This window comes from Cydia splendana, chromosome Z, assembly GCF_910591565.1.
Source record: "Cydia splendana chromosome Z, ilCydSple1.2, whole genome shotgun sequence".
Lineage (NCBI taxonomy): Eukaryota > Metazoa > Arthropoda > Insecta > Lepidoptera > Tortricidae > Cydia > Cydia splendana.
The window spans coordinates 24,004,086-24,016,968 of record NC_085987.1 but is presented as its reverse complement, the minus strand read 5'-3'; the positions used below and the strand labels follow the sequence as shown (position 1 = coordinate 24,016,968).

General features: G+C 35.7%; 1 protein-coding gene across 1 annotated transcript; it reads right to left on the bottom strand.

The window, feature by feature from the left end:
- Nucleotides 1-1,705: 1,705 nt before the first annotated feature.
- On the bottom strand, nucleotides 1,706-5,450 carry LOC134804975 (uncharacterized). Its single transcript, XM_063778267.1, has 2 exons — nucleotides 4,816-5,450; nucleotides 1,706-4,539 (listed from the first exon to the last, which is right to left on the bottom strand). The coding sequence occupies exon 2, from the start codon at nucleotides 3,958-3,960 to the stop codon at nucleotides 1,978-1,980; it is 1,983 nt and encodes a 660-aa protein (XP_063634337.1). The 5' UTR covers nucleotides 3,961-4,539; nucleotides 4,816-5,450; the 3' UTR covers nucleotides 1,706-1,977.
- Between the last annotated feature and the right edge of the window lie 7,433 nt (nucleotides 5,451-12,883).

Genomic DNA, 12,883 nt, shown 5'->3' with positions numbered 1-12,883 from the left:
GATAGGTATCAATTAAATATTTTATTATTTTAACGACTTCATGGTTTGTTGTAAAACATGTTAGTTTCACCATTATACCCTCAGACGTCGGAAGAAAGGCGTGGAATTTTTAGTCCCTGGAATGGTTAATAGCCTTCTCAAATCATGGTTGCAAAAACAGTCTGAGTTTTTGGATCTCTTCCTTGGAGCAATACACAGCAGTTTCCTTTAAAGAGGTTCTCGTCCAATCAATAAACATAAAGGGGTGGTTATGGCACTGTTTGCCGGCACTTGAAGCCTTGCGCGGGTTGCCAGTGGTTTCAGGTTCCAGCCAAGACCATCACATGGCCCCTTTCCGTGTGAGGTTGCATGAACATTTATTTCTGCTACGATGTCATAATCTTCTTTATGACAATGAATATTTACAAAATTAAATCTGTGCTTAAAATGGTGTGAGGCTCCATCAGTTCTATACATGTATATTTTTGTTACTGTTACCAATTACTAATGTCGCGCCGCGGCTTAGCAGTTATTTCATTGTAATGTCAACAAATTTAATGGTATTGCGCACAGATTTCATTAAATGCGAAGCATCGAAGATGTTGTTTTTTATCAATAACAAAAAAGTATGGATTCTCTACAGAAACGTTTCTTTCACTAGCCAGTTTCTAGAGATTTGTAGCCAGGTTAGATAGGAATCTTAACTAGGTAGGTACATTAAATGTAATATGTAAGATTTTTAAAACAATTAGGGAAGTTCGCAAGCAAGCCTGGCTTTAGCTGAAGCCTGCAAGGAGGAATATTTACATAAAAACCCTTTTTTTCTGCATTGTCCCATACTGCCTTAGAATAGTGAAAATAACACCTCGAAATTTTTGCTTTGGGGTAGACTTTTCTGAAGGCCATTATCTGACCCATTTCGAAATCGCACTTGTAAGTCTTATTATTTATCTTAAGAACATCACATATTACTATAAATAACGGAGTGTTAGACTGTGTTGTTGTTCGGCAATAGGCAATAAATGACAGGCATGATATTACTGGAATATTTGCAGCTGTTTAAATCAAAATGTATCGTAAAAAATTGCACATAAGGCTTCGACACCACTTCAAATGGCCCATGTCCAAACATCGCTTTATTTTGATTCACATGCCACTGCAACAGTTTTTTTGTTGATTGATAGAGTTAGACCAAGACAAGACTGCAACGATTTTGATAGCACTCGCAGTGCAAGTGTTATTTATACGTGTAAGGGCCAAAATACTTTTTAATGCCTAATCCGAGGATACAAATTTCGATAAAAAATAAAAATAAAATATTAAATTTCTTTGTTTTTTTAGGTAAATATAGATTAGTTATAGTTCGATTTATAATATACATACGTCTGCAGCGATAGTTTTAATGAGTTTATTATATTTCTGGCAACTAATATATCAAGGTGTCAAGAAATTAAACAACAGCGTTACTTTTTTACAAAATTAACTTTTTTTATTAAAATTGCACAATCAGACTTTTCAATATGTCAGTTTTAAACTGTAACGCTTACATTTAGCTCTTAGTAAGTAAAATCACAGAAATAATCAGTTTCATGGAGTATTCTTAATAATTAAGATTACTGCGTTACCAAAGTGTCATTTTAAAACTTAAACTTTCCTATTAATAACAAAAAACAACTTATATTGAATACCACTTAATGGCATAACCTTCCACTTTTGATCAATAATACGTACGTAAGAGGTTCAGACATTTAAGATCACTAGAAGCCCATGTATTACTGAAATTACTACAATAATCAAAGGGACACAAAAGTAACGCAGTAGTAAGCTTAGTAACACAGTAGTATTTTCTTACATACTATACTTAGTACTTTCTATAGAGATCTGTTATAATGATAAAACAAAACAAAATTTTACTTCTTATGACGTGATATAGTATCAAGTAACTCAAATAACTTCAAAAACAACAAACTTAGCAAATTTAATACAAATAATTCAGTCTTACTTTTCATATACGTTAATTGCTTCATCGTAATGAAAATATACCCTTTTACCTTTTACGATAACTTTAGGGTTAGGAACAATTTCCAAGATGTTATCGTAAGGCTCGTAAGAAATATCAGTCTCCACTGCTTTGAATCTTTTGCCAGTTTTATCTACCATCTTGTAAAACATAATTTTTACGTCTCCTTCTTCATCGACTTCACTTTTAGCAACGCCGAGGTAAGTGTAGTGTTTGTCTTTGACAGAAGACACTTTTATTAAAACATGGACACCGTCAGATATTTTTGAAGGATGAACATTTTCCTTTTCAATCAGCTGCATTTCGTTTATATTAGAAACCGATGGTTGGCTAAATCTTGCTAAAGGTTCGTCGTCAGAGTTGGAAGATGAGGAATAAACCGTATTATAATATGATCTTCTAGGTACGGCAACGACATTAGAAATGTCATCTAGGACTGATTCCTCATCCAATTCAAACGAAAGAATATCTTGTCTAAGTGTATTAATGACAGGAACAGGAACAGGCTGATATGTTTTTGGATTCATGCAACGGCAAAAACCCCTTTCGCAAAAGCAACTGAGGTCTCTGTATTGAAGTTCACCGGGAGTGTCAGTAAAAACTTGATGTACTTGCATAGTACCTTGGAGTGGCACTAGGTTTTTAGGTAGTGCTTTTTCAACGATTTGAATGTCGCTTTCAGTCAGTAAGTACATTCGAACCTTGCTCAAATCCTTCAAAGTGTAATAAAAAGCTTCTGCATCAGAAATATCGGAACCAGCAGCTACTTTTTCATCTGCGGTGCGTTTGAGGTAGCCACCAACGCCATCAGCAGCCCCTTTTCCATGACCAGCTTCAAAGAAATTCCATGTAACGCGGATGAAGTTGTATTCGCTGAATAGTCTGTGACTTATGAAATAAAAATTTTGCTTCTGCCGGTATTGAGTAGCTGGTCCATCGGAGAAAAAGTGAACTGTAGTTATATGACGGTTGTTGTGTTGTATTTCGCGAATAATTGGATGTAGGTGTGCCCAAATGGAGGCAGGGTTATGGGAATTATTCGCAGAAATGGTACAAAATGAATTTACAGTTGGCTTGTCATGTCCTTCAGGTTTTGTGTACATAACTCCCGTATGTAAAGTTACTTGCTTTCTTGATCCGCCAAAATGGTGGGACTGCACCTCTTCAAAATGCTTACAGTTATAGTTTTCGCTAAAGTCGACATGCAGAACGACTTCGTTATTATTCAAATTATCTATAGCATTTCGATAACTCTTGTACTGTATTTTAATGTTGTAAATATGTTTCTTTAATTGTATCAAAGTCTGTTTTAAGTTTCCTATCAATTCTTCAACTGTTCCTTCAGCTATTTCCTTTACGTTTTTAGTAACTTTTACTTTTTTGCCTGATTTTTCAATCATTTCCGATTTCCTTATCCAATGAGCCCATTTCACTAATCCGAGATTACCTGTTGTTTCCCTAAAAAGTATTTCTTTTGTCTTACAATCTTTACAATTGCCAGTCATACAAGCTTTGTTATATGTCGAGCATACTGTGCTAGCGATAAGTTCGTTCATGTTTGAGGTGGCAAGGACTCTTGTTTTGTGAAGAGCATCTATAATATACTGCGCATTTGTATGTGTCTTGCATAGGCAAGTCTCTCTTCCAGCAACTGAAGGCGGTTTTACGTAAAAAGGCCTATTTTTTATGAAATATGAATAAGAACATCTCAGTTCTGGGTTTTCTTTTTTGAATGAACGAAATAGGCCTTTCATCGTGTCCAGTAAATGGCGCTTCTGCATTTTTATTTTTTTAAAGGTGACAGTTTCCCGTTTACCCGCCGTAGCTCTAGAAACATCATCACGGTCAAAAAAGCTTTTAATATTATCAACCAGAAGCTTTTTCCCTAAAGGATTATTCTGTCGTTTCATCACTTTCATCTGATCAATGCCCAAAGTCTCACGTATAATACTAATCTTCATTTTAGACTTGGCTATGCCTTCTCCTTGGAAAATTCGTTTTAAGGCTTTCTTCTCTCTCACTGACTTCAAACTTTTGTAATGGTCTTTGATTGCATTAGATATCGTTGAATACTTGTTTTGGTTAAGCTTATTTTTTTTTTCGTGTCTTTGATTGTGGTTTTAGCTCGTTGGTATCTCTTTTTGTATTTATCGCACAGCCGTTTCATCTTTTCGAGTTCTTCCTGAATTTTCAGATTTTTTCTGTAAACTGCAGAGCGATCTCTTCGTATTTGTCTTCGGCCTCTAGATCTCGGTGAAACTGGAGTTCCTGACCGTGGGCTGGACGCCGGTGTAATGTTCATAATTTGTTGAGCACACTTTTGACGTTCTCGTCGTTTCTTGTTCGCAGTCTTCCATTTACGCTTGATATTTCTGTGTTCACGCTCTGTCATATCTTTTACAAGTTTTTTATTTGCGTGGTACCTTTCAAGATGTTTTTTTTTGGCTTCAGCATTTTTTATAGGGTCCAACTTTAATTTAAGCCTATAACGACGTTGCTTTTCTGCGTTCGTTAACGCCATTTAGTGCAGAAGCTTCTTTCTGTGAAGAAAGAAAGAGTATTTTTGCATTTCGGTCTTAATAACATATTTCTAACATTAAAAATAATAAAAAACGCAACTGCGTTACCTTTACAACAACTGCGTTACTTTTTTCTAGTAACGCAGTGTAGCAGTTACGCAGTTGTAAATATTTGACTGCGTTGTAAATATTCACTAAAAAGAATAACAAAATGCAAATATTCTAACACTGACAGAAACAAAACATGACTAACTGCGTATTAAAATAACAATAATGTAAAATATCGTCAGTACGTACCTTTCGACAGCGGTAACTCAGCGGCCACGCAATAAACACACGCACCTCTCTCAACGACTGTGACGCGACTGATCCGGCTAGCGGTCTCCCCCCCGCGCAGTTGCTATCATTCGTTCTAATAGTTACAATAAGTCGAACGAAATGAAGTGAAATAAAATGTAACACACTCACTTTAAGGTTTATTTTTATATAGCAACGCAAGGTAGTTACGATTTTGTTCTTTGTTGGGGACACAGACTAAATATTTTTTTATTCCATGAAATATTTAATGTAAAAAATATCTATTGGCGTTGTAATAAGGTTCAAATGTTACATTTTCATAGGGACATTTAAGATTCAACGCCACCTAGGAAATATTGGGAGAAATAGCTAAGTACATCTTGACACAGTGCTCAAGGACAGCAATATTTTGTACTAAGAACGACTGCGTTACCAAAAATTACAACGTTGTTACCGCAATTTTAGGAAAAATAACATATTTTCCCGGTCTAATCTTGTTTTCTGCGTTAGAAAATAATGTTATATTTCGATATAAGTATACTTTTTGCGCAATTTTGTACTGATATCCCATAAAATTAATTATTCTTTCGGAGGGACCAGTTTTTAGGCATCAAAAAGTATTTTGGCCCGTAAGATGTCCCCTAATATTTATTTATTTATTTATTTAATTTCATAGAAGTTTAACGTTTAAAAGGGCTGAGTTATATGTACAAGAAAGGAGAGTTAACTGTCCGGTCATTTAGCGTTCCTGTCATTACACTATAAAGGAAATATACAAACTAGTCAGTTTGTGTTCTAGTCTATAAATGATTTAGACCCATTACGCAGTAGTCATACCGAGAAGTAGACAAAATATCTAACTAGACATTTTGTCTACTTTTCGTTCTGGGCAACCTGAGACCAACTCAATGTAGGTACCTATTTACAAAACGATTTAGGTTTCATCTTCGAAGCGCGGGCTTGCAGCACGTTATTTACTGGTCCTTGTTTGAAAGGTGCATGGGGCTGGATACTGCTGGATGCAGCGGTGACAACTCGAAAGTCTTCTTTTAGAAGAGCCGTCACAACGTTCTCCGATGTACCTAATCTTCGTTCTAGTGTCATCACCAACAGTTTAAACTCGTTTCTGGCAGCCAGCGAACATAATGATGGCCAAAAACTCATCGTCTACCGACGCGCCTGTTCCCTGGATGTCCTGTTGCGTAATAGCAAGCGATTTGTTTTCATATATTTGCATGTAGCCTTTATATCGGTTGGATAATAGCTTTCTCATAAAAGCGAGTCTTCTCGATAGGCCGCTGTCTGCAAACGCCTTTTATAGGCATTTCAGTTTCAAAACACTTTCTGACCTTATAACTGGATATACATTCTCGTCGCAGGACAAGCAAAGTTTTGCCATGGCACGAGCACCTTTCTGCTTTTCTGAGAGGTTTGCACAATCAGCTTCTTTCGTGCAGAGCTCCCAAAGCCCCTGATCGGTAAGGGGTAGATATTTTAGATTTAATTTTAGGTACCACTTTGTCGGATTTATTGATTTATATATCCATCCCAAAGTGCAGCTTTCTATCACTCACGGTCACAGAGCAAAGCCACAGGCATACAGGCGGACATGGCGAAACTATAAGGGTTCCTAGTTCACTATGGAACCCTAAAAAAAATTACTGATTAAAACCAGAACGAAACTTCTGAACGACGCGTATATTAGGTTTTTAGGTTTGGCGACTTATCTTCTTCGTTAAGTATGTTTACAAAGATAGGTTTCTAAGCATCAAATTTGTCAAGATTACCTGCTGATGAAAGCCAGAATGGAACTCTTCCACGACAAGTACATATGTTACGTCTTGGGGCTAATTGTCATTGTTTTGAGATGCGCTATGGTCGTAAATTATTTTAATAGCATTTCAAACTATTCGCTGAAGACATTTTCGCCGAAGACAGATTCTACTAACTTTATTCAAAAGTTAATTTTATTTCGTTACACTGCTTTTTTAGTTTTTACGCCTATCCTTTGTGCCAGGCCCAGGCGAAACTTTGGTCATGTCAATAACATAGCAGTAATAATCAACTAATCACATACGTGCTTGTTTGATTCCCACTTTATTATTGTCAGTGTCACAAAACGAAAAGAAATGTGTAGTCCATCTATATTCGTGTATTGGGAAATAAAATTCCGTCGAACTCGCCCACTTTGCGATATCCGCAAAGCATTTATAATGCACGTGCCAACAGGGGAATCTAGTTTTGGGACGCGGTTCTTGTGAGAAGCTAAGAAGGTGGCGTATATATAACTTTCAATTCAAATCAACTTACACCGTTTCAAATAAAAATACTAGAATTTGTATGCTAATAGGATTTTTGAGGAGTTCCGTCAATTTCTCGTGGAACCTAAAACCAAAACTATAGCATAAAATTTATGCTTAAAAACCTAACTTGCCAAACAAACTGAACGAATAAGTCAAATCGCCAAACGTCAAATACGTGTCGTTAAGGTGTTTCGTTCACCATCAGTTCTAACTCATCAAATCACACTTTTTTATTGTAAATAAATGCTTGATTTGTTGATGAAAATACAAAATCCACTAGTTCATTCGATTTCTCATGGATCCTATCAGGGATAGCTAAGAAGAGCACACTACCCATGTTGGGTTAGGGTAGCTTTCAGTAACATTTATGACAACTAAAAATTAAATAAGATTATTAAAATTGACAGTAAAATAAATAAAAACAATATAAAAATAGACTTAAACTAAGACCCCATTATCAGAACTGGATTTTTACAAAATAGGACCAAAGTGTAACAAACATAAAAAACAATTTTCCATATCGGTTGAGAAATGACGGGGGACTGAGGTAACAAACATTTAAAAACCGGCCAAGTGCGAGTCGGACTCGCGTTCCAAGGGTTCCGTATATTACACAATTTTTAACAATGTATTTTATGATGTGAAACGTGACTGAAATGTCTTTAAAAAAACCCGTAAGGGTCGGATTAATAACTAAGTAATTAAATCCGACTCACGCTTGACTGCACATTGCTAATAGGTTTTCCTTTGATCTATAGGTAAAGACCTATTTTGTATATTTTTTTTCAAAGTTTTAGATCCAGTAGTTTCGGAGATAAAGGTCATTTTTTTCCTATTTTCTTAGATTACTTCTAAACTTTTTATCTTAAAAAAGAAATTTTTTTTTTGAGATTCTCACAATGAGCCCTTCATTTGATATATAACACGACATAGTTTGCAAAACTTTGTTTTTTAACTGTCTCATTTACCCCCCAAAAGTACCCCTATGTTTAAAATTCATTTATTTACGTTACATGTCCGTCTTTGGGTCACAGACTTACATATGTGTACCAATTTTCAACTTAATTGGTTCTGTAGTTTCGGAGAAAATAGGCTGTGACGGACGGACAGACAGACACGAGTGATCCTATAAGAGTTCCGTTTTTTCCTTTTGAGGTACGGAACCCTAAAAATAAGGCGTAGGGATGTGACGACCCCATCGCCCGCTGGTTTTACCAGTGCAATCAGTTTTTGCCTTTAACTTTAAAAAAATAATTAAAGAGAGATCTATTTTTTCACGTTTTTGATGTAAAGGTTCCATTGAGTGATGCTTGATGCTTAAATAATGATTATTTTACATTATTTCCTCGCATGTTTGGAGAAAAGCACTATAATTTATGCCTCGACAGAAATAGCAATTCGTGGATTGGTATTCTTTGTCGGACGACTCGAAGAATTGTCCTTTCCCAGCTTGATAATCATGATTCATTTTGATGCTTATTATTTACATGGGGAAAACATACCGCTCCCGCTTCTACTGATCTCAGTCTACTCTGCCTTTACCTGTAAACATAGCATAACGCGTAGAAGCAATTTTCTATTCGCGGGAAGGCTTACCTGGTAACAATTTCATTTTATGTCAGTATAAATTTCTGTCTGGATAAAAGATTTATGTGACACTAAATATTTATCGCAGGAATAATTGTAAGATCATAAAACTTACTTGAGAAACGAAAGAACCTTTCGGTAAGTAAATTTGGTATGCTCCACTCAATCATAGAGTTTAAGGGCTATGGGTATTGTGATGGATGATGCGTGTTTTAATTTAAATAACACACTGGGAATAAAATTTAACTTATTTTCCTTTAAATATCATAATTATAGATCTGCGACATCTTCCAGAAACCTTTGGACAATGTATGTCGATTATAAATATTTTTCATCATTTTTTGATTAATAAAGAGAGCCTTTACGAGATGGTGTGGTGAAATAGTACATTACGATACAAGTGCGAAAAGTAGGAAATTCGTAATTAGTGGCGATACATTTAAACGCGACCGAAGGGAGTGTTTTAAATCGACACGAATTGCGAATGAGGTTAAACTGGTTAAAGGCGCCTATTACCGTGATTTACAATTAATGCTGAATTACAATGAATATGATTATATCAAAGCAATACCCAATCTCGCAAAAGTAATATTTACAAAAGCCAGTAAAAAATCTTCTTACATTATACTAATAACATTATTTCTTTGAATGTTCTTTTAGGCAGCTACATTCTCTGCCGCCACAACTTATAGAAATATACGTGTGTACTTGTATAGATCAGATACAAAGTAACATGATGTAATGGATTGAACTTTCTTTGTGATAAAAGGAACTAGGTGTTCAAATAGGTAAAAAAATACAGTAGGCAGGCCCTACCTAACTTATACCTACTGTATTTTTAATGTGATGAATTTAATATGACGAAGTACCCGTGACTTCATCAAATTGCAGTGAATTTTAGGTACATGGTTACCTATGTAAGGTAAGTATCTTTAATATATAGAAAATGCTGCAGACATACCATAGAAAAAGCTACAAAAACAATTGGTACGCCAAATTACATATACGAGTATGTACTTTTCTGGTTCCGTAGTGAACGGTGTACCGTGTACCTACCTGTATAGTTTAGCCACGTCGAATGTGTCCGTCTGTCCGTCCGTCGACGTATTATATAACCATTAAGAACAACAGCATACCATGATAATTTGCCATGGGAATGCAGCGATTGCTTATAGTTTCAGCATCGCTGCTTGATCGAGGAAATTAAATTACTAATTATGTACCTATTGTTTTAGAGATAAACGCCTATTGACAGAATTTTCCATATCACGGAATTGACCGCTTTGACCTTACCAAAATAAGGAACCGACCAGAGTAACTCATACTAGCGCAACCTGTTTGGACCGTCTCTTCACTAATTTCGGGAGATATTCCCTACATGTCCACGTTAACGATTACGGCCTTCTCGATCATAAAAGTATTTACGTTACTATACCAATAAATTAACGCTCGTGACTGTTGGATGGCAAGAAAGAGAAAGTTTATAAATAAAAACATGAACAGGTTTAAATCGGCACTAAAGCAAATCGACAAAATGTTACCGCTGTTACCTCAACCATGAATAACAATAATCAATTAAACCCGAAATTATTGTTTATTAGTACTAATCGTTTAAAATACCTATCCTTTAAGCTACCTAATACCTATTAGTTTGCTTTATGACCTAACTCGAAATAATAGTAGGTACTGTTAGTGTTAGTACTTAGCCCGAGAATAAATTATGACTAGTCCCAATAATAATGTCGTGTCTCACTCAGGTACGAATGCGAGCGATTGCTAGTTGTGCGGCTTTTACTGTTTCTGATAAAGCCACTTGTTTAGTAGCCCAGTCTGGTATAGTACATTATTGTCGAGGCTCGGAAGTAGCTACTTGCAGGCTGAGGATTCGTTTTAAACGGACGACCTTGGGAGTCCGTTTAATTGAATCCGAAGCCAGCAAGTAGCCTTCCAGCCGAGTCATATATAGTGCTTTTCTCAAAAATGGTGCAAGAAATATAAATATCATAGAAATATTTTACAAAAGCAACTTTCTTACGTATATATTTTCACAGCAAAAAGTAGAAACAATTGAAAAAATTAGCTTTGCCGCCTTTTTATTTTTAATAAAAAAATAGAAGTGTATTTTTCTGCCGAAAATACGCCAACCTATTTGAGACAGCTAAATAGTCGCGGTACTAATCATCTGTTTGGCTGTTTAATGGGCCTGTGCCTTCATTTGATATGGCCATTTCAACTTTTAAAAAGTTTGGAAGTCGACAAATAATGGAATTTGTATGCAACATTGCAGTCCCAAAATCGAGACTGCAATGTTTTTAACTTCTTAATTTTTGACTGACCATAAACTACGCGCTTCGCAACCTATTTTTTAAACGGCAAAGTCGACTTTGCCGTCCATTTTTGAGAAAAATAAATTCTAGCTCCGGATTCCTCTACAAAAGTTTAAACAGGTACATATTTTCAAAACTTACCTAACATTGAAAAAGTTTTCTTTAATAATTAATTAATTCTTAAAAGTGAAGTCTTAAAATGAAATTCATGTTTTTTACCCAGTTGCCCTCAAAACTTATAATCGAATTATCTTTTGGCAACCTTCTACCTCGCAATAGGCTAAGTATCATTTTTTTTATTAAGGTGCATGTCAATGGTGACCATGTCGACTAGTGATCAAAAAATCATCTTCTGTTTTGTGATATCACATCTGATTTGCGGTTTTTCCACCATTGTTCGCTAAACCTAAACCTTACTTAAGTAGAGTCTGTGCGGAAAGAGAAGAGTCGTGGAATGTATGGGGCGCAATACATTCCACGACTTTATATTATATTATTATATTTTTCCATCTATTTCTACTGGTGGTGACACATGGAATAGAGTCGGCCATCTTTCCCCCTTAGTTTTTAATGGTAGGGTCAGATGGAATTTATTCCGCTTTTCCCAACTAACCCCAGGTAGAAATCGCTGGATTTTTTTTCAACGTGTTCCTATTGATTTGCCCCCTGGTGGGATTTTTTTTTCTGATGGGAATAATAAAATAAAATAAATGAATAGATATTGACAAAAAGACTTACTTTGATGTTTACAGATCCGACGCATTTCGTTTTTTTGTGCGACGCACATTTCCAATACTCTGCGTTTACAGTTTTTTTGTAATACTTTTTACGATGATTGATATCCGTCGTAAAGCAATGCATTTCCACGTCCTCTTTCTATTATAATTATATCCTTGGGCATTTTTGGGTTTTCGTTTGTAACATATAATTTACAAATTTCCTTTCTGCATGTGACAATGTGGGAAAAACCAGCCAAGAGCATGACGGGCTATGTTAAATAATGTCAAGTGAAGGGTTTCGTAGTTGTAGATCCGTCTCATATGTCACAATGCCCACACTTAAGAGTTTTTTTTATTAATTATTATAAATAATAAAACAGGAAAACCTCGAAACGGCTAAACTGTTTTTGACGAAACATGTCTAAGATCACTCGCTAGAAAACCTGCCTTGAAATTAAAAAAAAAAACGCATTTTAATCAGTTCTACCGTTTTATTGCTACGGTGCCACAGACAGATATACAGATAGATTAGATAGACACACATAGCGGTCAATCTCATAACACCCCTCTTTTTGCATCAGGGGTATTTTTGCGGTACTTAAGTCAGTTTAACTAAGAAAGTATTTTATGCGGTAGCTCAAAAAATGGCCCATCCGATTCAATGTGATATAGTTTTCCTTGAAAATACTTACTAAGCCTCACTCTCATATTTTCGGACCCACGATTTCAAGTTACAAGGAGGTCGGGGACATATTTTTTATACTTTCGTAGCGATTATTTCCGCAAGTTTGACTTCAGTTACAATTTACAACTAATATTGATTTCAAGGTCAGACAAGTTCAAACGAATATTTTTTTGTCGGCTTTAATTTGTATTCGGCGTTTACCCGTATACATCTAGGTCTACCCAACACCGGGAAGGTAATGTCAGAAATGATGATGCAACACCTAACATTACCCAGCCGGTGTTGGGTAGACCTAGATATGTACCTACGGGTAAACGCCTTCTAACATTACCCGTTACACTTGTTATGTAACAATCATTAATAGACCCAAATCTAATAGGAATACACTAAACAGAACCAATTATTCCTTACAATGCGTACACGTAGCTATGCGGCCTGCTATTTTGC